The 24,085-nt window shown below is 47.4% G+C and overlaps 12 protein-coding genes across 12 annotated transcripts; 9 read left to right on the top strand and 3 right to left on the bottom strand.

Moving 5' to 3' along the window:
• Positions 1-26: 26 nt before the first annotated feature.
• On the bottom strand, positions 27-607 carry VTP21DRAFT_11433 (uncharacterized protein; the record flags this gene model as incomplete). Its single annotated transcript, XM_069390877.1, has 3 exons — positions 27-98; positions 173-241; positions 311-607. 3 exons carry the CDS (start codon positions 605-607, stop codon positions 27-29), a joined length of 438 nt encoding a protein of 145 aa, XP_069252064.1.
• Positions 608-1,215: 608 nt separating this feature from the next.
• VTP21DRAFT_11432 (uncharacterized protein) lies at positions 1,216-3,006 on the top strand (the record flags this gene model as incomplete). Its single annotated transcript, XM_069390876.1, has 3 exons — positions 1,216-2,105; positions 2,185-2,320; positions 2,404-3,006. The coding sequence occupies 3 exons, from the start codon at positions 1,216-1,218 to the stop codon at positions 3,004-3,006; spliced, it is 1,629 nt and encodes a 542-aa protein (XP_069252063.1).
• A 1,007-nt stretch (positions 3,007-4,013) lies between these two features.
• VTP21DRAFT_11431 (uncharacterized protein) lies at positions 4,014-6,095 on the top strand (the record flags this gene model as incomplete). Its single annotated transcript, XM_069390875.1, has 3 exons — positions 4,014-5,089; positions 5,169-5,304; positions 5,400-6,095. The coding sequence occupies 3 exons, from the start codon at positions 4,014-4,016 to the stop codon at positions 6,093-6,095; spliced, it is 1,908 nt and encodes a 635-aa protein (XP_069252062.1).
• A 240-nt stretch (positions 6,096-6,335) lies between these two features.
• VTP21DRAFT_11430 (uncharacterized protein) lies at positions 6,336-8,239 on the top strand (the record flags this gene model as incomplete). Its single annotated transcript, XM_069390874.1, has 3 exons — positions 6,336-7,345; positions 7,414-7,549; positions 7,616-8,239. The coding sequence occupies 3 exons, from the start codon at positions 6,336-6,338 to the stop codon at positions 8,237-8,239; spliced, it is 1,770 nt and encodes a 589-aa protein (XP_069252061.1).
• A 631-nt stretch (positions 8,240-8,870) lies between these two features.
• VTP21DRAFT_11429 (uncharacterized protein) lies at positions 8,871-10,788 on the top strand (the record flags this gene model as incomplete). The annotated part of the gene is made up of 4 exons (XM_069390872.1): positions 8,871-9,826; positions 9,897-10,032; positions 10,108-10,434; positions 10,510-10,788. 4 exons carry the CDS (start codon positions 8,871-8,873, stop codon positions 10,786-10,788), a joined length of 1,698 nt encoding a protein of 565 aa, XP_069252060.1.
• Positions 10,789-11,170: 382 nt separating this feature from the next.
• Positions 11,171-12,083, top strand: VTP21DRAFT_11428 (uncharacterized protein; the record flags this gene model as incomplete). Its single annotated transcript, XM_069390871.1, has 4 exons — positions 11,171-11,335; positions 11,439-11,512; positions 11,579-11,795; positions 11,883-12,083. 4 exons carry the CDS (start codon positions 11,171-11,173, stop codon positions 12,081-12,083), a joined length of 657 nt encoding a protein of 218 aa, XP_069252059.1.
• A 620-nt stretch (positions 12,084-12,703) lies between these two features.
• VTP21DRAFT_11427 (uncharacterized protein) lies at positions 12,704-14,656 on the bottom strand (the record flags this gene model as incomplete). The annotated part of the gene is made up of 8 exons (XM_069390870.1): positions 12,704-13,081; positions 13,156-13,329; positions 13,399-13,497; positions 13,561-13,678; positions 13,751-13,885; positions 13,985-14,313; positions 14,449-14,501; positions 14,650-14,656. 8 exons carry the CDS (start codon positions 14,654-14,656, stop codon positions 12,704-12,706), a joined length of 1,293 nt encoding a protein of 430 aa, XP_069252058.1.
• A 717-nt stretch (positions 14,657-15,373) lies between these two features.
• VTP21DRAFT_11426 (uncharacterized protein) lies at positions 15,374-16,188 on the top strand (the record flags this gene model as incomplete). Its single annotated transcript, XM_069390869.1, has 3 exons — positions 15,374-15,446; positions 15,508-15,647; positions 15,838-16,188. 3 exons carry the CDS (start codon positions 15,374-15,376, stop codon positions 16,186-16,188), a joined length of 564 nt encoding a protein of 187 aa, XP_069252057.1.
• An 86-nt stretch (positions 16,189-16,274) lies between these two features.
• VTP21DRAFT_11425 (uncharacterized protein) lies at positions 16,275-16,797 on the top strand (the record flags this gene model as incomplete). Its single annotated transcript, XM_069390868.1, has 3 exons — positions 16,275-16,385; positions 16,470-16,641; positions 16,700-16,797. The coding sequence occupies 3 exons, from the start codon at positions 16,275-16,277 to the stop codon at positions 16,795-16,797; spliced, it is 381 nt and encodes a 126-aa protein (XP_069252056.1).
• A 288-nt stretch (positions 16,798-17,085) lies between these two features.
• VTP21DRAFT_11424 (uncharacterized protein) lies at positions 17,086-18,587 on the top strand (the record flags this gene model as incomplete). The annotated part of the gene is made up of 4 exons (XM_069390867.1): positions 17,086-17,101; positions 17,222-17,500; positions 17,565-17,649; positions 17,720-18,587. 4 exons carry the CDS (start codon positions 17,086-17,088, stop codon positions 18,585-18,587), a joined length of 1,248 nt encoding a protein of 415 aa, XP_069252055.1.
• A 466-nt stretch (positions 18,588-19,053) lies between these two features.
• VTP21DRAFT_11423 (uncharacterized protein) lies at positions 19,054-21,602 on the top strand (the record flags this gene model as incomplete). The annotated part of the gene is made up of 4 exons (XM_069390866.1): positions 19,054-19,163; positions 19,237-19,466; positions 19,549-21,115; positions 21,209-21,602. The coding sequence occupies 4 exons, from the start codon at positions 19,054-19,056 to the stop codon at positions 21,600-21,602; spliced, it is 2,301 nt and encodes a 766-aa protein (XP_069252054.1).
• A 455-nt stretch (positions 21,603-22,057) lies between these two features.
• Positions 22,058-24,035, bottom strand: VTP21DRAFT_11422 (uncharacterized protein; the record flags this gene model as incomplete). The annotated part of the gene is made up of 4 exons (XM_069390865.1): positions 22,058-23,266; positions 23,334-23,454; positions 23,525-23,772; positions 23,835-24,035. 4 exons carry the CDS (start codon positions 24,033-24,035, stop codon positions 22,058-22,060), a joined length of 1,779 nt encoding a protein of 592 aa, XP_069252053.1.
• Between the last annotated feature and the right edge of the window lie 50 nt (positions 24,036-24,085).

Raw genomic sequence — 24,085 nt, 5'->3', positions numbered from 1 at the left:
CTTTCCAAGTTCAATAATATCCATATTTAATTGACCACCTTTCCGACGACACTGTATCTCTTGGCAAAGAACTTGTACCAGTCATCCAGGACCTTGAGCTGGTATTCAAATTGGTTAGTAAAATGGAACAAGCGGGAACAGGGGAAGAGGAGAGGAATAAAAGAACCCTTACCTGTTTCTCATCCAAGTTGCTGTAGTCCGCAACACAATCCTCTGGCTTCAGCGAACTCATCCCTAGTGCCTGTAAACCCATGAATGCCATGTTATAAATCAAACATCTAGAGGCGGACAATGTCTCGATTCTATTTACCCGTGATGCATCGCGCCCTGCGAAGCAGTGGTAGCTTCCGCCCGGCCCATAGCTTCCGCTCTTGCTCACATCAAACACGGTCCCCTTGATCGCAACGTAAATAGGCAAGCTTTTATCGGTGCCGTTGTATTTTGAGAGCTCGGAGGGAGTGAATTCTTGGTCTTTGGGCGGATCGACTGTCGGGGAGCCAGGAGAAGGCGCCGAGGATGAAGTTGGCTTGCTAAGAAAATAAGAGGAGGCTAGAGCCACTACGCCAAGAGTGGAGATGACAACAGTCCAGTTGAGGTTTTCCCACATTATACAACGACAGATGGCAATGTATAACTTGCGCTGACGAAAGAATCACAAAATAAATGGCTAAATTAGGAAAGCTGGATTTCTCCTGAAAATTGCACCCGGCATCCTGTTCTATAAGGCCAGGAGAGAGGTGCATGTTCAACCGGTCGAGGAGGGGTTGCCCAGAGCTTGTGTCGAACTGAACTTGAGGACTAAGATGAATGCGGGACAAGGCTGATGAGAAAGTGCTCATAGCTGCAAAGCGATAGAGATTCGTCTGTACGAAATATTTAGGAACGCAAAGATAGGTAGTGAGAAGACGGGTGGTTAAGTTGAAAAGGCAGTATGAATTGAACGCTACGCTTGGACACCTCGAAAACCGCGTGTCTTAGGCGTCAGCACCTCTCCTCTCCGATCTCACTTAACCGTGAGCTCGAAAGATTCAATAGCCAAAAGAATAGGCCGAGGCGACCTACGAACTGATTAAGTCCCAATTGGACCACGGGAGATTTTCGATTTGCCTTAGATGATGAATAGTTGAGCCACAATGCGATTGAACGGTCCTATTTCCACTTTCAGCCAAGGTCTAGGTGGAATCTACCGTCAAATTGCTATCATTCTTTTCTCGAATGAGCTGCAATAATCAATCAGAGATAGACTTATCGTTCGATCCAAACAATTGTTTATCATTCGGAGACGCCTCTTCGTCATGTTTCCCGCAAGATCATTCGTCATCAGATAATAGGCCAAATAGTCTACGCAAACGCGCCTGTCCAGCGTCGCAACAGCAATTATTGAAGCAGAAAGCGGTCGATTGGCGCCTATGCATGTCACCACAAGGCCTCCTTTTTCAGCTTCGCTTAAACACCCTGGGGGATCTTCACCGCCTTCTGTGCTCTCATTTTGTATTCGAGAAAGATCATACAAGACTTCCCGAATCTTTCTCGTCTCCACAATCTCCCCCGCGCGACCCCGATCAGCGCTGCACACTCTTTCTCCAGCAACACAGCCGATATTGTGAAATTGAGCTTATTCCGGAAAAGATGAAGGAGCTCGACAAATTCCCAAGCTTCAAGCGGAAGGTCATGAACCACCTCTTCTTAATCTATGCCAGCGATTGCTTTTCTGGGCTGCCTCCTATTCCACCCACGATTCGCACGCGTCTTCTCGAGAAATATTATTCAAATGAGCTCTCGACGCCGTTTCTGTACTCTGCGCTTGCGTGGGCCGCGAAGCATACCCTCGTGTGCCATTCCAACCCCTTTCAGCAGCATCTGATTTGGCTCGCCGATTACTTCTACGAGCATGCCAAGGCTTCATTGGAGGACATGTTTGATGACAATGGGATAGAAAATATTGTGGCCAGTCTCAACCTGCATTTGTTTTCAAAGATGAAAGGGCACTTAGAAGTCGCTTACACTTGGCTACGCCATGCCATCGTGTTAGCAAGAGTGGCCGAACTCGACAGAAAAGATGAAGGGACAGATATCGAGGAAAAAGAATTCCGGAACCGCATCTGGTAATAGCATCTCTGCTTGGAGGGGGAGGGGGCGAGGGACAGCACTGGCTCTAACTGGATGGCTGCCTTTTATTAATAGGTTGGGATTGTGTCTTGCTGATGTGACCTCGGCAGTCCTATGCGGAACGAAATTAACCGTGTACACCGATGAGCTGGCGCGTATGCCACGACCGAAACTCTTACCCGGCGAGGGGAGCCACTTGCGCATTTACCTGGTAAAATGCGATATCCTATTCAAAGTCCCAACAGATGGATGATTGTATTGATCTCAGATCCCTTTTTGTTTGCGCGCCTTTAGAAGGATTTTTATCATTGTATCGATACCTTTATCAAGCTCGCTTATACCCCCGAAATCGACTGGACGCTCCCCGATGATGCCCTTCTGGATACTCTGCTCAGACTTGCTCTGACTCTCCAACGCGAAACCATGGATGCGCTTAATGCCATTGCCAATGAATGCCCTCCCCGTCCCGAGAACCAAGTCAATTGCATAGCGCTTAGAACCGAAGCACACTTTTGGCTCTGCTGGGGCAATATGTACGTACATTTTCTAGATGCACAGGTTGCGCCTGAGAGGTTGGTCACGCCAGCGGTGCAGAAACTCAGGGCGCTGGCGTTTAAAGAGTGCTTGAAAACCGGTAGAGTGGTGTTAAGCTTCGTTGTCAGAGGGGCGAGGGCGCAGAATTGGTGCGAGTATCATCCCGGAGAAACGGCTGACGCAGCTTGCTGGCTACTACGTCGACTGGTGAGAATCGAGGGTGGTGTGCGGACTTGGGTTGTCGGGCAGCTGCGTGACACCACCAGGGAGCTTGGTTGCTTGGAGCCGGACAAAATTGGAATTGTGAAGGGGTTGAGAAGGAAACTGTGTGAGGTCATCGGAGAGCTACTGGAGGGCGCTTGAGGAGGAGGAAGAGAAGGAGGAGGAGGAGGGGGATCCGTGGAAGGAGGAGAGTCGGCAAGCGACGAATTCAACATCCGTTGTCGCACTGCGAAACGAGCCACTCTAGTGGCGCGGAAGCCAGCACAGTTTCTTACGCAAGCGGACAAAGAGAAGAGCCTATGGTGTGAAAACCATATCTCCAGGAAGCCCTGTAGATTGAATTTCTTCAAAGCTGTAAACTGTAACAAATAGAAATGATCTTATCAACACTCTACCCCATTGGGGAATGGGCTCTTTGGCTCCAGCAATTTTTTTTTATCAGCTGGAACTGCACACTTGGTTCATTTAGAGTTACCTCGGACGGGTAGGGTTGAGGTGAAAGAGGAGCGGCCGATGTATTAGAGTTCCCCCCCGCTTATCCGCCGAACGATATTCCAGTGAAGTTCCAAAGAAGGCGGGATGAGATGACGACAATGGCCCACCTGTTTCTAAAAATACACCATATTTATTGAGGAAATTAAGGTTCTCATATCTTCAACAGTACAGGTCTTTCGTAGCACAAAAGCATTAGCCACGATGCGGATACATCTCGTGAGTGGCAGCCAATGAAAATGAACGAGTATCGCCAGGTTGCACTAATATGGAAGGAGGGTTATAAGCGTTAGCCTTGACGAGCGGTTCGGATAGGGATAAGGAGCCTGAAATGTGGCAATGCAATTTACTGTTCTATACTGCTGAATAGTGTGGAGTCGTTGTTTTCAAGAAGAATAGGGATGCAGCCTAGGGCAAGGGGTTACACCTAGAGTTGAGGACGAGTTTTCTCGACACGCGTGAGAGAGGCGAGTAATCCTAGGATGACCAACCCGTCTGTCCAGATAAAACCTTAGATCAAACGATGCAGTCTGAACCTTGTGGTACGCGGTGACAATAGCGAACCACCTCGGACTTGCTTTTTTCCTCCTCGAATTTGGACTATATATTCATTCCGTCCCATCCCCCTCTCGAATAGAAGAGAGAACCACTTGTGAATGGATAGCATCTTCGCTCAGCTCGATGATCTATATGACCTCCTGGTTGAGGTAGAGGAGGAAGTCGTTGCAATCCGCTATACCACGACAAAGTGGCCCCACTCGTCTCTATCGCATCGCACTCGGTCCGGCACGTCTTCCCCCCCTGAGACCGCAACGCGGGTATCGCCCGCCCCCCCGCCCCACTTCTTTCCACGCCAATGCCAATATGGCGCTTCAACTCTCCCCGACAGGTCTTCCTCAACCGGCTCGTACAATTTTTTCGTCGAGAAAGACAAGGTGTACATGCGATTACATATCAACACAATAGGTGATTTAGATAGAATATTCAAGAGATGTTTCACGCGGCTGGAAGGGGAAATGGAGGCCGCCGAGGAGGATGGGGTCGAGGGGAGATGGGACAGAGGGAGAGGAGAGAGGGGACCGGGGGCGAGGATGAAAGGAGACGTATCTTGTGTGGAATGGGCCCAAAAAAGGCGGCCGAAAAGACCCAAGTTTGCAAAGTTCAATCGCTTCACTACGCCAGAGGCTTTTCCATTCCTGATGGACGCCGAGCTAACGGGGTTGGGAAGTCTCCCCTCACCCATCCCCGTGCTTCATGTCGGGGCCGCCGGCGATGTTCCCGCACCAACACTAAAAAAGTATTCCGATTATCTGTTTACTATCTATGCGTCCAGCTGCTTTCCCCTCTTTCCCCACCCTGAATCCGCGTGTCTCCTCGAGGGCTACTATACCCATTCCCTTTCAGCCCCTCTCCTCTACTCAGCCCTGGCATGGTCGGCACTCCATGCAATAGCTTCGCATGCCGCCCCCTTCACACCGCATCACTTGCAAGAGGTGTCGGTAGTGTTTTACGAAAAAGCAACGCATGCCCTTGCGGAGGTTTTTGATATTCCCTCTGAAGATACGGTGCTAGCGCTGATCAATCTGCATTTGTACGAGCAAGCGAGTGGAAGACGCAGGAACAAGGCTGGGCATCTTCACCATGCGGTGGCGATGGCGCGGGCATTAAAGCTGGAGAAAGAGGAGAGGCATGAGAGGAACCCGATCCGTCTGGAGACCGGGCGGCGATTATGGTAACTATATCCAAGAGAAAGAGGTCCACCGAGAGGTTGACATAGCGTCTAAGCTTTCATTCCGCCGACTCTTCTACAGGTATGCGCTGTGTCTATTGGACTTGACCATGGTTTTTCACGAGCAATCTACCCCGATGATTGCCCCTGATCTAATCCGAAATGCGCCAAGACCGAATCATATACCAGGGGAGAGCGAAGACGTGAGTCTTCAGCTAGTAGGTTTTCATTTCCCATTCCATGTTTTCTATATCCCCCCTCTTCCACCATGGGCGATGCTCACTCCCCCATTGATCTCTCTGGCCCCATTTAGGTGAATTTGATGGTGCGCGTCGAGTTCTTCTTATGCCTTGTCAGTCTCCCCGACCCATTATCCTGTCTTGCTCCGGTCTCTAACATCAACTTCGCCGTCTCAGACTTCCTCCAGCGGGTACAAAACAGCCTCACGGATGCGATGCGGGCCGCCACCCATCAGCCACAGACATGGCATGCGGTGTGGGTCATGAGTCTTTATTGGGATACCATAGGGCAGCTCTGGTGGAGGGTTCTAAGGATAGCCGCAGATTCGGAGGGGCAGGAGGAAGAGTGGGCTAGATTAAAAGAGACGGCAACAAGAGAGTGCGCGAAAACCGCAACGAACCTGGCATACTGTATTCAAAAGGCAGCCAGACTCCCTGCCTCGGTTGGCATCTGGTGTAAATATACCCCTATCAACTCAGTCAAACTTGCCTGCGAGCTCGCCAAGCACACTTTCACACACCACCCTGATGTATATACACGTGAGAATGCATTTCGGCAGCTGGTCGGGGTCAAAAAGGCTCTCTTGGCGCACCCAAATGGGAAATGCGAAGTGAGCAAAAGATTACTCGGGGAAATCACCGAGGCTATCCGTACTATAAAAGCGACTGGGAGGATAGATACAGAAGACGAGGAGGAGGGGTGGGAGGAAGCGCAGGCGTTGAAATACCGGACAATTGTATCAAAGCAAAAACCTCCCAAAGGGGCTTGATTCATGACGTTTTTACCCCTTTATTTCTTGTATAGTTTATATTCTCTTTTGGTCTTTATTTATGCTCTTCCAATCCATTTACAATATGTCAATTTCAAACCTTGGCTCTGGGTATAAAAAAATTTCGATATTTTCTGTTGATGCCACGGCTTGACCTAGATCAAATGAGATAATGCGTAGTGGACAGAAAAAGTGCTCTGTTTTGCCAATTATTGCTTCGCTTGTACAAACTACAACACCATGTCAGTAGAACACCCCTCCCACCTAGCCTCATCCGACGATTCAATCAACCAGTTAACGCAATACATATCCCAAGCCAAGCTTCTTGGCGCGCAGCTTGATGAGCTACAGGCTGAAATGCACTATGTTGCTAGCACTGGCGTTTCCTCCTCCTCCTCCTCCTCCTCCTCCTCTTCACCCCACTACACTCCCGGATCCGATCGCTCCTCACCAAAGAGTAATTGCAAATCCATTTCACGTTCAACCTCGAATACCTGGGCGATAAAAAGGAAGAATGGCGAGAAGCCTTTTATGAGATGGGCATTCTTCATGTCACCAAGTGGCCTAAGATTTCAGCTGCGTCTGACGATGCTGAGCGATCTGGAGCTCTTGCTGCGAAGCCATTTCATGACAGAAAGCAATAATGTTCCTGTCCCCGACATCCCCTATAAATATAAGAAGAGAGCTAAGCCCATTCCAAAGGATGGGGTGTACTATAATGTTTTCTGGCCAACTACAGATCTCGAAGCGTTCCCCTGGGTCAAGTTCGACCTCCCTACCGCGGCAAAGTCAGAGATCTCAGCGCCTCTGCATCGGAATGTGCAAGACTATTTATTCCACATGTATCTCAGCGATTGCTATATTGGATGCCCCCATGCCAACCGCGCAGAACTTTTAGACCGGTATCAGAACAAAACCCTCCCCCCCTCTCTCCTCTATTCATCCCTTGCCTACGCATCAACTCATGCATACTCTAGCCATATCACCCCTTTTCAAGATCAATGTCTTCCGGTTGCCGTATTCTACCATGAAAAGGCCAAGGCAGAAGTGGAGGATGTGTTAGATCTTCCAAGCCAGGACACTGTGCTTTCACTGGTCAACATGTTCCAATGCGAAATCACAATGGGCGATACTAAAATGGCGGCGGTATATTTAAGAAGCGCGCTGGAAATGGCACGGTCCCTAGGGATGGATGGCGATGACCCGAATGTAAGAGATCGCGTCAAGTTGGAAACCACTCGGAGAATATGGTAATGTCGATTGAAATGACGTTCCTTTTCTGGCCCCCTCTCACGATCCTCTCCCTCTGTTCCCAAAGGTACACCATCTGCATCATGGATATGGCGTTGGCAGTGTATGCACATATGCGTCCTCTGATCCCGCTGGATGTCCTATGGACCTCACCACGACCTCGACCCCTTCCAGGTGAAAGCGAGGTGGCAGTGGTCACTTTGGTAGGTTCCGAATCGTCTGCCATATGTCATTTCCATACTTGGCCATTAACTCTGCGACTTGGATAGATGTGCTACTCGATGGGTATCGATTATGTCGCTGAGGTTGTCAATTTTCCCGACATCGACCCAAACACCATGTCCGACCCTGAAATCCTCCATATCCTCATCCCACTTTCTGCATTTATCCAGAAAAGCTTCCAGATCTTTTCCAAGAAGGAGAATGAGAAATGGTACAAGACCATGCTCTGGTATTCCATCGGGGTGAACGGCTTTTTTTGGGACGCGTGGGGACGCCTTTTTTGCCGGATCTTGGGGATCGAGGCCCCGGAGGAACGACTGAAGACACCCACAATGAGGAAAATAAGGACGATTGCGCTGGACGAGTGTTTCAAGGCTGGGTCCATGTTGATCTCTTGCTTGCGGATTGCCGCCCTTAAAAACGACTTTTGCAAGTTTTATCCGGTGGGGTACTTGCAATCGGCATGTCATATCGTGAAGCGTATCACGTTTATTCACCCAGTCCCGCAAGTGCGTCGCAGAATATTCCTCCAACTAGAGGAGGTGCATGACCTCCTTCAGACCTATGCTCGAACTGAGTGCAATATGGTGAAGGTCATGCTACGGGATCTCCGAGAAACCCTGGATGAGCTGCGACCACTAATTCAGGTTCCAGTGGAGTCTCCGAAATAACTACCGATGGCCCGAAATGTGTCTTGTATATATATATTTATATATTTGGAACGTCTTGAGCGACGGCTGATACACTTTATATACATACATACACATATATGTGTTTGTTCAACAGTTTTGTTAATTGATAGCTTGAAGATATCCGTACCCCCCATCTTCAAACATTTTGACTTTCATAGAAAATCGTAACAGGAACAAGGTATCCATCGATATCCTCTATTCTACTCATGACAAGCTTGCCTCGACCCATGAGATTTAAAGAATACGGAGGAAGACGAAGGTTATCTATTAGATTGGCCATGTGTGACGGATTTAAATACGGATGCACTTTGACGGGATGAAATGGTACTAATGGGCAAGCATCTGGAAAGGCGTATCCTGTAGTTCTCTTATGTATTCAAATTCGTACCCTACGATGGGAAGACTATCATATTGGCCATAATGCAAAATTGCCATATGAGGAAGAATTGGAGAATAACAGATTTGTTAACATTTTTACGTCCTAAAACTTTATTTTAATTTCAATATTGGAAGCACCGCCAAGAATCTAGGTGGTTTCCCCTTGGTAATGCATTCATCTTTGCTATAGCATATTCCTGTCTATAGATTTCTCATCGTTCCAAGCGGCATCATGGCTCGTGATGAATTAAGGCAACAATTGTACAAGGTCAAGTCTCTTAACCTTGATCTCGATCAAATAGAGTCGGAACTACATAGACTTAATCAGCATTCTCCCCATGTCCCCCATCGCTCAACCTATCTCACCCTCATATCAGATCCTTCCACCCCGCAGAGCGGTTGCGCATCCGTATCAAAATCACCTTCATCGACTTGGGCGATAAAAAGAAAAAAGGGTGAAAGACGTTTTATGAGGTGGGCATTTCTCATGTCCCCAAGTGGCCTTATATTTCAGCTGCGTTTGACAATGCTGAGCGATTTGGAGCGCTTGCTGCGAGGTCACTTCGTGATAGACAATTCCAGCATTCTTACTTCTAAGATGTCTCGTTTTAATTGCACTACATCGTTTAAAGAGCAGGAACAGGAATTATTCTACGAGACTTACTGGCCCTACACCGGGGATGAGTTGCTCCCATGGACTACTTTCGATACCGCCTCCGACACACACACCCAGATTTCCACTCTAATGAAGCCAAATCTGCTGGACTATTTATTCCATATGTATCTCGGCGAATGCTATACGGGGTGCCCCCATGCCAACCGGGCCGAACTTTTAGAGCAATACCAAAAAGGAACTCTTCCGCCCTCACTTCTTTATTCTGCCCTCGCGTTCTCAGCTAGCCATGAATACACGTGCCATGCGACTTCGTATCCGCATCACCTTCCTAGCATTGCCAGCCATTTTTATGATAAAGCTAAATTGGCAATAGAGGATGCACTTGATGTTCCAAGCCGGGATAGCGTCTTGGCTCTTTTCAATCTTCACTTGTGCGCAAATATGTTGGGGGAAATGAGGAGAGCCAGGGCCTATTTAGGCCATGCGATGGAAATGGCTCGAGCGTTGCAGATGGATCGTGACGACCCTCATGAGAAAGATTTGGTGAAGCTGGAAACCGTCCGGCGGATATGGTAATCTTTTCGCAGACTCCGGCGATTCTATTTTGCACGCTCTCACGCCATATTGAAACGATCTGCATAGGTACTCGCTTATTTTAGCCGATATGATAGTGGCCATTTATACGCATTCGTCTCCGATCTGCTCATGGGAGATCATAAAGACATCACCGCGACCACGACCACTGCCGGGCGAGTGTGTCGAAGCTAGTAGATTATTGGCAAGTCTCTTTTTTTCCCCTTTTAATACTCGATATTCGGCTCAAACATCCTTATCTACCCTTTATTTACCAAAGATTCGTATTGCTATTGGAGTCGAACTTATCTCCAAAGTCTCTCGCTACCCCGGCTTCAATCCAAACCAGCTGACGGATACAAACGTTTTGGAGACCCTTATCCCGGTGTGCACTCTTTTGCACCATGCGTACCACGTTTACTCAGACGTTGCTAAGGATGAGGGCGATAGCAATCTTTCATGGAGCTCTATTGAAGCTAGCTTTATATTTTGGGAGTCATGGGGCTGTATATTTTCTAGAGTATTGGAATCAGATGCTCTCGGGAGTCGACTTGATGAAGCTCTAATAAGGAAGTTGAAGGAAATCGCCTTCGAAATGTGCACAAAGGTACAAGGGATAGGCATTGGAATACAAGCTCATCTTACTTGAGATTTAATCACCTCTCTTTCTTGGGACGTATAGGCCGCATCCAAGCTGATGGAAGGTCTCCAGCTTTCCGTTCATGTCAAGCGCTGGTGCAAATCATTCTTTTTTGCCACCGTCAAAACAATATGCCACCTTGTACGAATTATCGTCCTCACTCATCCATCACGGGATATAAGAATCGGGATTCTTCATCAGTTTGAAACAACCTTGGACATGCTGCAGGGAGAGAATGCGGGAAAAATCAAAGTTGAAGGGAGATGGTCACGCGAATTTGAATCCACCATTGTTTATCTTCGACCCTATGTTACTTTTTAACGGCGGCCATCGTCCCGTGTATCTAATCAATTGAAACTGCAGATAACCATCCACATGTAATACCCTCAAGGCATATATGGGTTGGCGTAGTATATAGAGAGCAATATTTAGCGCTATCGGTGAGCTGAATGTAGGTGTACTGAAAAGTTTGGCAATCCAAGGCCACCATCTCTTGTTTTTCTCTGTTTCCATGAGCATCAGTTGTATTATTTCACTTCATACAAGCACATGTGCATGTGCTTTTCATTTTTTTAATGTGTATTAGATTGCATTGTATTGTCTAGGTTGAAGTTTGATTGGAATTATGCCCTAAATAGATTGCATCCATGAAAAAATAAGCTATTATCCTACATTCTGTCTGGTTTTGGGAAATTGAATTCGGATGACGACACCCGGCTCCCAAACTCAAAAACACATATCTCAATCGCGTCGAGACTCAAGTCAACATCTACCTGCATCCCGTCCAAACCACGAATCCACGCACCCATTCGCACTGACATACACGATGGAAACGAACCCAAGAGGCATTCCCAAGGCGCCATTTGTGGTAAATATCACTCTTTATGACCTTGATCTATTACGATCCTGCGTGGAAAAGCACGATTAACGAAAGAGCCTAACTAATGGTTGCGATGGCATCTTGCATTCAGGAAAATGTCGCTGAATATATCCCAAAAGATGAGCCGATTGAGGCTACTCTACGCAAATTTCAAGAGGCTGTTGCGTAATTAATCATCTTACTTCTTGTCTAATCGAGTACCCTCTTCTTACGCAACTCTATGCTCTTTAGAAAATATAAATTCATGGAAATCAACATGCTTCAACGAAGAAAGGCACTAGAAGAAAAGATCCCCGAGATAGAAAAGACGCTTGCCATGGTGGAGTTTCTAGCGAGCCGCCGAGAAAACGGGGATACAGAACCGCTCGAGACGCAATTTGAGTTGAATGAGACCCTATGGGCCATGGCTAAAATCAACCCGCCCGAAACCGTCAATCTTTGGCTCGGGGTAAATGCTCTATACTACCTTTCGGTGTTGGTTCAGGCTACTCATCCACTTTCTTCTGCTTTTTCACTTGGTTATTTGAACACAAAGGCCAACGTTATGTTAGAATATACAATCGAGGATGCCAAGGCCCTCCTCTCCTCAAAACTCAGTGCAGCACAAACCAACCTCAAGCACACGACTGAGGATCTAGAGTTTCTGCGGGACCAGATCACGACCATGGAAGTCAATACGGCAAGAGTCTACAATTGGGACGTGAAAATGAGGCGGTCTACCAAAACTAGTCAATGAGCTCATCTTGTTTATAGTCTTTTTTTTTTTCACTTCTTCTTAATCCATTTGTTTAATCAATACATGGAGCTTGGACTATCCATCTAGTGATCTCCCTTACGAATGGGCGGATATTCATGGGGGAACCCCAATGAAACTCTTGAGCAAACTCTCGAGCGACCTTTCATAGTAGATTCTGACTTAAACATGAAAAAAAATTGCCACCACCAGGGCATCCTGATCAATATGAGGTGAAATGGTTTGGATGGTCTCGCATAGAATTGCACCCCTCCCCTAGATAAGATGATAGCTAGGTTTTAGGAATTCCATTTCATAGCCACTTTTCGCCCGTGTTTGAAAATGGTGTTGATATCAGCCGCCGTTTGTGTCGGAAAAATACTTATTATTACTTATAACCTAACAAAAAAGAGAAGGTAGAAAAAAAAAAAGGAACAACGGAGTCATGGGAGGAAGCATGTGAAAAAGGCCAAAAAAAAAAAGGATAAAATTCAATAATTACTCGTGCTATGTATGATTATATTAGATGATATTATTTCAAAAATATTTCGAAATCATCAAACATCCAATGGATATTTATTTTCCTCCCCCATGGTAATCCAAACTCGGTCCTCTTTTTAGGCTCACTTGGAGAAGGTAAACCCTTTCAGCGCCTTCTTCGACTTCTCAGGCGTGATGGGGCGGCCGCTCTCAAGGCGATGCTTTTTCTCCTCTAACTCGTGGCTCTTCTTTTCGAGCGCCTCCTTCATCTCACGGTGTCGTGCATAGAGCTCCTCCTCACTCTGCTTCAGCTTCGACTCCTTCTCCTGCACCTTTTGCTGGAACACCGCCCGCATCTCAGCCTCCATCTTTGCGAGTTTCTGTTCGTGGAGACGGCGCTCCTCCTCCATCTTGGCAAGCGGGTCGGCAACCTCACGGAAGACGCGCTCGTCCTGTTGGATGCCCATCGCGGCCAGCTTCTCACTGCGATAGGTCTCGTAGAGAATATTGTGGGTATTTTCCTATTGAATGGACAGGCGAAGCAGATGAGAAAAATGGAGCCGAGGACGGCGCTACAGGGGTTGGCAATACTTGCCTTGAGCTCCTCCATGTGCGTGCGAATGAGCATTTGCCTCAGCTTGACGAAGTCGCAGTGCTCTTCGTTGTCTACCTCAATCATTCCCCAGGGATACTGGCGGCCGCGCACACGGACCCCATTGCCAAGCTCTATCTCCTGGTTGCTTCCAACGACGGCGAAGGGGATTTTCGTCTAAGGGGTAGGAAGGAAGCCTCGGTTGAGTTTCGGCAAGTCTTGTTAAGTTGAATGGTAAGAACCTACCATAATATCACGGTTCTCGGTGATGGTCTCCTCGTCATCGTACTCATACGTGGGTGCCCGATAAATATTGATATTGTGATAAGCAATGTCGGCCAAAATCTACATAAAACTACACGTTAAATGCCATGCCACTCAACTTGCATCCGTGGACGAATCACGCACCCGCTCTTTGAAGAGAGCAATCTCCTCTTCAGTCAGAGTGTCGCTTTTGGCGATCACAGGGATAAGATTGACGCGGTTGTGAAGCCGACGCATGAACTCTATATCCAACGGCTTCAACCTACCCAAAATACAACCAAGATCAAACGATTAGCCACGTATTTCCTTCAGAGGCTTCATTCTGGAAGCTTACGAGTGGCCGGTGGGAGCAATGAAGTAGAGACAGGCTGCGATGCGATTGTCCACGATCTTGTGGCGATTCACGCGGTTTTCCTGCTCGAGATAGGCGTCATATCTCGACTCGATATTCTCCAAGATAGCCTTCCAGCTAGATGAATGTAAATGCTCAATAACCAAGTCCTGGTGCCACTCATGCTCCTCGTAGACCATTAGTCTTACGAGGCCATTTCTTTGCCCCTAGATTTACCTGTCCTCGTTGTTCACAAAGTCGCCAAACCCTGGCGTATCCACGACCGTCAGCCGCAATTTCACGCCATTTTCCTCGATGTCTGCCGAGATGCTCTGGATCTGAACCGTCTTGGGAAGCTCTGCTGATGGGTCGACCTCACTCTTGGGCGGGTAGAGATTGGCGTTAAAAAGCGTGTTCACTAGAGTGGACTTCCCAAGCCCAGATTCACCAACCACCATTACAGTGAATTGGAATCCCTTCTTGACCGATTTGCGGTGCACTTGATTTGGGAGATTTGAAAACCCAACGTATCCTTGGAGCTTCTTGCGAAGAACCTTGATCCCCATCTAGCAAAGGAAAACAACATTCAACAAAAGATTGATTAATGGGTGGACATTTTCTCTTAATAAAATAGCCCTGAATACTAAAAAACAAGGAGAGAAAAACTAGCGGACGCGATTTTTATTAACGTGTAAACATACCTTGCCATTCACTGCTTTAATATCCTGTGCCACTGGCATCGAAGCGTCTTCCACTATAATACATAAGAAAGAATCAGCAAATCGATACACTGGGATTGCTCAGACTAGGCATCTTCATCATGCACGTTTATAGTGCCATTCCCAGGAGTGATGATGATATCCTTTCAAGAAGAGAACATCATAGAAGAATGAATACTGTACCGGCCATTATAGAATTATCAGCGCGCGACTAACACAAATAGAATGAGAAAAGAAGGTAATATGAGAAAATGCAATGAGAGATGCGACAAAAAAATGAAAAAGAAGAAGTTGGACTAAAGATGATGAAAACTTTAGAGAAACGATGGTACAAAATTTTTAAAAACGGTGGAGTTTTTTTTTACCAAAGGTTTCTAATATATCTATTTCTGTATATTGCTGCGGCGTCATCCAATACCGCGATATTCCTCGGGCAGGCGAACAAACTAATCCAGCTGGCGAACGATGATGTTAAAAACATGACACGGTCATGTAGGATTATCGTGCTTTGAAGTCCCCTTGCTCACCATGCACACCTTGCTTCCTCACATCACATTATGGAGATGCAAGATTTAGCCAATCATGATAAGAGCGTCTAACAAAATTCTGGATAAGCATTAAGGCCACATTATCATTTTGAAAATCAATGGATCGTGGGCAACTACCTCGTTAGATCCACCTCATGCTGCTCAATAGAATCATAGTTTTAATTCATCTACCTGATATAACATTTAAGGGGGACTTGTTTTTCATTTGTTCGTATACTACACATGTTTTGCCAAATACTTTATCCCTCTCTGTCTAAAATGGACGCGGAAAGCCACTGGAAAATATCAATTTCTCTCAAGTGGTATTTCCACGCCTAAGCTCTAGGGAGGGTAAACAGTCTACTTGAAAAGTAGTAGCCATGGACGAATACCCCTTATTGATCACCTGTTTTGGCTCGGTACTGTATCAGTTTCCGCTCAACTCAAGCACCAGTAGGTTGCCGAGGCCACAGGGGAGCGTTTTCAGAATGATTGCAAGTGTGTCTGAATCTAGATAACATTCTATCTAATCAAGATCGTAATGAAAGTGGAGCAGCCAAGGAAATATCTACCGCTATTTCGGTGAAAAACTCAGCCTGGGAATCTGGCGCTTGCACGGTGGAGACGGCCATAGCTTGCTGGGCTATCTTGTGCGTTTCGCCCTTCATCCACCCCATTTTCATTTCTCCTCCTCCCCTCCTTTGACTGCCTTTTCCCATTTGAATCACTCAATTTCGGTTCCTCCTTATTTTCTCACCCCATCCTCGGAGCCCGCCCAATGCCGTGCGCCAAAAGCGCTAATGTGGGATGGTTACAAACAAACATGTTTGAGCCGTTAATTTAGACCCAACATCACATCGTCAAGGCAACCCTATTGCCTTTCCCAGCAATCTTAGAGTGGAACCTCTTTGGCCAGGTCTCTTACAGACTCTCGAGTTACCGCAAGTATGTGGTCGAGTACCTGAGCATAGCAGGGCAGGGCAAATGCGGAAACGAGATCAGCCTTCTCGTCCCCGCCTTTGGCAAGTCTTGCGCGATGCGCACCCTTGCAGGCTACCCTGAAGAGAATCGACTCGCGCGCCAAAGACGAACACGGAGAAGACGCTGGGTGCTGAGCGCGGTGGTTGGCCGCTGTGCAAACCTGCTCACGGGCCTCGATGTTTGTCGTGCGGGAGTGGATTTATCGCATGTCTAGGCCTTTTTCTGCAAGCCCATTGATCCCCGTCCACACTCGCCCAGCTATCATCAGTTGTTTCCACAGAGAAGATCTGCTCAATCGAAATGCACGATCACGATCATGATTCGGAGTTTGGTTGGTGTCGAGTGCGGGAAGATTTTGGAATGCTAGACAGCCCCTTTGTGTCCTCGCTGCCCATACAAGCAGAGAGTTTGGTGGACAAATGAGCTATGAGCACAACGTCGACCGGTTTGGTAGAGTTTGTGTTAGCCCCAGCTAAGCTGAGTGTCAGACGATAGGCCAGGATTCCTGTTTCTCGCCAAACAAAAATCTCCAAAGCATCCATATATGGCCGATGGGTGTTGGTGACGTACAGAATCGGTCGGTTGGGATTCATCCAGGCACATTCTCCAGAAGAAGGTGCGGAGAGTCAAGTTTGGGTCCTGTCGTTTCGACTCCACTTCTGGTTCTGTCGGTTTTGTGCACGGTTCTCATGGCCTGGACATCCCAATATTGCTCTTTTCTTTAGGTGCGCTTGCCCCCAGGGCAACGCTTGCCGGCCGCCTCGGAGCCTCAAGCCCGAAGCCGGCCACCCTCATCTCCGGACGCCCGCTTCGGCCCAATTAGCTGACTTCACAATTAAGCCAGAGGGTTGGTTAATTCACGGCCAGGCTCATTAATATTATTATGAGAAATGGGGGGCAGTAAAGCTCCACGGGTCCACTATCGCGCCCATCCTTCCCCCTTTCGTTGTTTTTCTTGCGACCGAGCAGTGGGGAGTAAGACTGGCGTTTGTGGTGGAGAAAAGCAATAACAAAGTCAGTCTATTGCACCTATGGCTTGTAATCTTAATCTTGGATATTAAACTTAGTTGAAACATGGTGGTTGAAACCTTGTTGGCATTGCTCGAGATTGATGGGATTGAGCACACGTGAGCTCGAAAGCCCATTGGCCAATTTGGCGATTAAACAAACAAGTTGGGGGCAATCAAAATATGAAAAAAGGGCAGTGAGGATAAGACGTGAATTAATTGTTTCATGTGCGTTTGCAGTTGAAACATCCCAGGCTCAAGCTATATATTCCTCGTGGTGCGCTGTTCCTTTCCTGTCCAAAGTACTCTTCAAGATAACCTCACCTGTCGAAATGGGAAATACCAAGTCGGCCTTGAACTATCGTCAGAGCAAGTGCGAGGATAAGGTGGGCCCGATAGAGAAGAGAGGGAGAATCCCCCTGAAGAGAAAGCCGCTGGCAAAGTCGGCCAAGTTCAACTTTGAGGGCGAAGGCCAAGATTGCCGTATTGTCCACGGGCGAAAGCTTCTCAACATAAGAGGTAAGCCTTTGTCAGAGCAACGCGGAGGAAGAGCTGGGCTATTGACACGAGCGTTGTCATATAGGTTTAAGATACATTCTTCCCCAGGACGAAGAGGAAGCCGGCAGACTGCAGGCGCGTCACTACGTCTACAAAAACCTGTTATCCGGGTAAGGGGCTGCGCCACAACTTGCTGGGTTTCCATCCTTGGGGTGATCCTCATGGGGTTTATATTTATAGGAACTTTAGCGCGCCAGTTCAAAAGGAGCTTGAGGAAGGCATCCGTGTCCTGGATGCTGGCTGCGGACCAGGAAGCTGGACGATGGAAATGGCCGCCAAATACCGCAAGTCCACCTTCATTGGCGTGGATATTTGTTCGCAGCTGCTTCCGCTGCCGAACCTCCACCCCACCAACTGCATCTTTCGTCAAGTCAACCTGGGAAAGCCTCTGCCTTTCCCCAACGAACACTTTGATTACATTTATATGCGCGCCATGGGGCTCGCGTTCACTTCCAGCCAATGGCGATGGGTATTGAAGGAGTTGAGACGTGTGCTGAAACCCGGCGGCTCTATTGAATGGATTGAATATGATCTGGAATTCAGGCAGCGTGGGCCGGCGTTCACCAGCTTGAACAATGAAATGTGGGCCTGTTTAAAGAAAAATGGAATCGATCCGGTTCTGGGGCGCAAAATGGTGGAGCACCTAAGTAGTGCTGGCTTTAAGAGCGAAGCCGCGCGGAGTTCCTACGTCAGCGTGCCTCTCGGTAGATGGGGGGGATGGTGCGGTGAGATGGCGCGGACCGATTTCATTTCCGCCATGAGAGCTCTACGCCCCGCAATGCTTCAGTCGATGAATAACACCACCAACGAGGAGATTGAGGCCAAGGTCCTTGAATGTCTGGATGAATTCGAAGAGTATAAGACCTATATGAATATATATTTGTGCGTAGCCAGGAAGGAGCATCGGGACGCTAAGGAGGAGCTTGCGGAAATTTTGGGCCTTGATATAGGTCGAAGAGACAGCGCTAGAAGTTTTCACCGAGATGACCACCAGAGCTTGATGAAGAGCCACCATGAATTACCCATGGTTGGCCCCACTAGTAGCTAACGGCTATTGCTTATTATCTGTTGTATTATAATGTTAATTTTTTTTTTCCCGTATGCAATGCTATTGTTGATTTACTTGCATCGAGCTGTATTTATTTCGCATTTGCACATAAAGATTAAATCCGAATTAAGAATGAATGCAATGATGGCAAAATTTGTTCAATGGTTTGCGCATTGTCCGCCATTACATCGGGTTATCCCAAGAAGGGGAGGCGAGTATTTTCATATAACTCTATATTACAAAATAGAGTGGATACTCGGTTGGCGTCTTGAACGATTTCAATCGGCGTCACTCGAAATTCACTAGTCCAAATTCAGTTTATTAAAGTTGCCACTTAGAATTCCAATAAAATGCTCGGCGAGACATCCTTTCCCCCTCAGATCCTCGTTCTTTTATCGTTTCTATTTTCTATTATAGCTGCATATCTTAACCCTTGTTAAAATTACGGCAATCTACAAACTAGAAAATGGATAACAAAATCCCAAAACCAACGACGGATGTTCGAATGGAGGATGTCAATAAGGAAAAGGCCCTGGAGCGAAAGCGGCAGGTAACGGAGCTTTCTGCAGAGGCAAAGTGAGTATTTGAGCTGGTTGCCTGGGCTGCTCCACTCCATCGATTTTAATCACCATAATCCTCATGCTAATAGGCGTGGACAGCTGCCCTCCAATGAAGCCATCCTCAGTGGCCTTGACTCCATCTCTTCAAATGAAAAATACCAGAAAATACGTGAAAAGATGTCGGACGACGGCAAGCAGGCGATGCGTTCGGTGGACAGAATTGTGGCTACCATGAAGGAGGTCATCCAGGAGAAGAACAAGCACGGCCAGCTCCAACGAAGCGTGTTTCACGCGACCCGAGCAGGCGGAAACCTCAAAGGTAAACTAATTAATATATCACAGATAGACAGCTATACATAATGCGGTTGAGACGAACCATACTAACCTCATCCTATCTTTAGGCCCCGCCAAGAGGCATGCCGAAGAAGCTGCGGCTGTGGCCTCCGGCTCGGAGCACGACCACTCCACGGCGGAGATTGCGCACCTAAGTAGTACCAAGGCTCTGCATGTTGCGCGAATCCTAATCACCTCCACTCAGTTCCGCAAGCTTATCAACGATATCAATAACATTGCCCAGGACACTGTACGCTCGCGGGTCCCTCGCAACGAGCGTCTCAACCATCAGCCCGGCGATCGCTTCGTCTCTGTTACAGAGTCCACCCCGAACACCTCTAATGACACCCAAGCTGACCAGGAGGCGACCAGGGAGGGGATTAAGAGTGATATGGAGAAAACTGCTCGTACCAGTATCCGCCCTCTCGCCTCCTCTGCAAAGGAAATCGTTGCGCCTCATTTCGAGCGCTATGAGTCAGGAGACGCCAAATTGAAAGATGTTGTGGGTGCGAGCGCGAAAGAAATTGCCACGAACGTGCGAGAGGCTGCAACCTCGATCGAATTTACTCCAGAGCAGCGTGACCAGCTCACTGAACGCTTCCGTGGGATCATGTTAGAAGCTCACAGCAAAAACGAGTATCGCGAAGCGCTTGAAGATTTTCTTCAACTGCTTAGCGAGTTGAAGCAGCGTATTTTAGCGGCGAGCGATCGCCTGAAAACGGCTCCCGAAACCGACGAACAGTTGAGCAAACAGGGGGCCAAATCCGATGCGAGAATTGCTCGTGAGAGCGCGATCGAGTTGATTGAGAACTTTGCGGGCGGCAAATCTTTGCGCCCCCTTGAAAATGCCTTCACAGACCTCATCAATGATGCACGCACTGACAAAGAGCTGGACCAATGGCAAAAGGACTTGTACACGTTTGTAGAGAAGTCTCTGCGAGATGAGCAGTACGTGCGTGAGACCAAGTACAAGGAAACTGGCTCAGAGTTGATTGAGCGGGCCCGCCACGTTCTCGTGGAGAAGCACCGAGACCATGTGAACAGATTGTCCGATGCGGCCACCGACTTCATTCAAGCGTTGCGCAGTGACGAATTGACCTCTCAGCTAGGTCGTGACTTTGAGCAACTTGGCCGGGATCTCTTCCTCAATTCCGAGGGGAAGGCGTCATTCAAACCTGGGCTAGCACGCGATTTCGCTATGCTACTCCCCCTGATCGCCGAGGAGCTCAAATACATTCCTCTTCCAGCAATTGAAGGTTCAAACAAGGATGCTGATTACCGCGTGGAGAATATTGTGCTAGGAATCACGCACATCCTTCCTAGCTATGTTCGTTTCCGCACCGACGCTCGCTTCCATGCTAAGGCCGGAACGGAATTTGACTTTGAGAATCGACTTCATATGACGTTGTCCCACGTGCAAGCGGCGGCAAAAGACGTGAGCTTTTATCTCAACAAGAAGAAGGGTTTCCCGCGCATGCGTGAAATTGGCCTGGCTGACATAGTGATTCCTGGACGCGGTATTACGGTCGATTTGGTATTGCGCCCCAGGTACGAGAAGGAGCATGCCTTGGACCTGGAGAGTTGCAAGGTCACCATTTCGTCCATGAAACTGAAGCTTCACGACACCTCACGAGAGTAAGTGAATTTCTTCGTGTCTCTCTGCTCAGCTCTCCTCCCCAATTATGCGCTTTATTGATATAACATCTCTTGCCCATTTTCTTTCCCTAGCTTCCTTTATAAGATACTCAACCCCATTATTAAATCCGTGGCGAAAAAACAGGCACGGAAGGCAATTGAAGAATCGATTCGACGGGGGATTACGGCGATTGATCGGCAGATCGTTGCACTTAATAAGCAGGCTGCGCAGAAAGCATCCGAGAAACGCGAGCAAGCCGCTGAGAAAGCGAAAAATCTAGAGGAGAAAGCCCAGGATGTTCAGCAGAGAGGGCAAGAGACTCGCGAACGCCGCGAAGATAGGAGAGAGACCGGCCCACTTAGCAACGAGGTTAGGTCTCGAGTTAGAGACAGCGGTCACCATGACGATATAATGACCAATGGAGACAAAAAACACAACTTTGTTTCGGTGGGACCAGGCTTACAAATTGGTCACCACGAGGAGTAAATAGATGAAGTTGTGATAGTTTAATTTCTAACCAACCCTAAAACTGGTGGTATAAATACAACCAACATCCATCCACACATATATATATTATACTCAATTGATTAATTCTATTTCTATTTCTCAGTCATGTATAACTTTATGCAGTGTTCAATACTATCCAGCAATAATATTTTCAGGCTACTTATTCTTTTAGTTTAAAGGATCTTTAGTAATTAAAAGAAAAGAAAAAACACCCGCCAAATGACAGCGATAATGAGGTAACAAATATGCGGAGCCGACTCTCCATATTCCAAAATAGGACCGGATGGAGGACTCTGTCGAAGTTAAATATCAAAAATTATGCCATTTAATGTCTTTTTATTTGGCCAAATCGATGTTCTAACAAAACAAAACATAACATGGAGAAAAATTAAAGAGCGGTTTTGATAGATATGAAATGGCCTAACTCTATACAGTTAGGACGAGCCTTCTTCGTCCTCATCCTCATCCTCTTCTTCCTCCTCTTCTTCCACCTCGCTTTCCAGCTCTTCCTCTTCCTCAAATGCATCCGCATCTCCTACCAACTCCTCATCTACTTCATCCTCATCACCTTCGCCATCTTCACTTCCCAATCCAGCCATACTCTCCAGCTCAACTGCTTCGACTTCTTCATCCTCATCCACCTCGCCGTCTATCAACACACCTTCGTCTTCATTGCCCTCCACCACTTGCTCTCGTGCTGTGATTTGTGCAATCACCAAATCTAATCTTCCCTGCACACCCATTAATTTCTGGTGCAGCTTTCGGCGCGCCGCCAAACCGCGTTGCATTTTTGAGAGGCGGCCAAACACTTCTCCATCACTAAGAAGGCAGCCCGATGACATCATAAGGAGTGCACGCAACCATCCCACGAGCTTCATTGCTCGCGAAGGCCGCTCTTCAATAGCTCCGGCGAGGTAAAGAGCCAGCTTTCGAACAATTTGTTCGGGTAACCGTGCAACGGTTGCGCGGATCGAATCCGCATGCGCCTCTCCAAGTCCCATAGCTTCAAAGTCCTTTCGGATAGCAGCATCGTTTCCATTGTTGCGAGAAAACACATCCATGATCTCTTCGTGAATAGAGACGCCTGGGGTGCGCAACTTAAGCGACAGAGGCGATGGATTATTTGAAGTCGCCTCACCTTCAGAAACCCGTTCAATGCCTTGGAGCTTTTCTTCAAGAGTTGGTTCCAATTCTTCTTCACTTGTATCTTTATGCGTACTGGGGGCGGACTTGGCCATTTCACGTGTCAGTGTCACGTCTCCGATGAATTCACTTGTTTCTTCGCTCATATAACGTACTCGTTCCAAAGTGAGTTTGATGCCCTTGCCCCATGCAATCACAATGTCATTATTGCGCTCACTAAAACCACCCGCAATCACTGGGGTACCCTCCACGCGGATACTCATCTGTTCTAGTGAGACTGCTGAAAAGAGCACGAGTGTGCCTTCGTCGGTGAGGATAAGGAAAATGGGTTGATTGGAGGAAAATGCGAGACGGATTGGCCGAGAGGGGAGTGTGACAATTTTTATGGTGTCATCATCGAGGTTCCAAATGCTGAGTTGGGTTTCCGCGACATAAATACAATATGTGCCGTCGTCCGATATGCACATATGAGTAATGGGTAAGTCGGTTTCTGCAAATCCCTGAAATGAAGAATAATTACACAAATTAAATACGAAAAAGTAGAATGAAAGGGGAGAAGAGACATACTTTAATTACTTTCTTCGTCTCCAACTCAAACTGTACTAATCTTTCACCGGCAACTAATAGTCTCGACTCTCCATGGATAAGCCCCAGACATTTTGCATTTTTGACGCCTGAATCCCAAGATCTGCATTTCAAAAGAAATATGAGTTAGTGGGCAGTTAAAATTCACCCATGTTGCTCTGTAAAATACGCACGCTAAACTTTCCCCTTGCTCTGTCTCCCATTCTACCACATGTCCTGATTCAATCAGACCATATGCGCGACTTCCATCACGAGTGAATTTGATATCAACAATCGAGCCTTCTACTCGAGGTTTCAGGCATTTTTGCTCTTTCGCAGTGCGTGCTGAACAAATAACTACGCTACCATTAACAAGGCCGAGGGAAATGGCTTTTTCGGGTGCAGCTTCAGAAGCTGCTTTCCGCTTTCTCCTTTTTCGTGACTAATATATGACAACGATTAACTTCAGCTAAATATCCAACATCATAGTACAGAATTACTTACTGCCTCATTTAGATTTAAACTAGTCCATGAGATACAAGTGATCGCCTCCTCAGCAGAATATTCGTAGCGCATCGAATCCGACTCTAGGATACGTAACCTATGGTCGACCGACAGAGCAAGCAACTCGCCTGTAGGATCAAACTCCGCCATAGTTGGCGCTGATGGGGCGCTATTAATGGTATTTGGAGCCCTCTTCGGCATGTTATTGAAGAAGGTACTGGACACTATCTCAAAATGCTCATCAAGTTCAA

Source organism: Calcarisporiella thermophila (genome assembly GCF_041956535.1).
Source record: "Calcarisporiella thermophila strain CBS 279.70 unplaced genomic scaffold VTP21scaffold_9, whole genome shotgun sequence".
NCBI classification, from domain to species: Eukaryota; Fungi; Calcarisporiellomycota; class Calcarisporiellomycetes; order Calcarisporiellales; family Calcarisporiellaceae; genus Calcarisporiella; species Calcarisporiella thermophila.
This window is presented reverse-complemented; position numbering and strand designations above follow the sequence as displayed.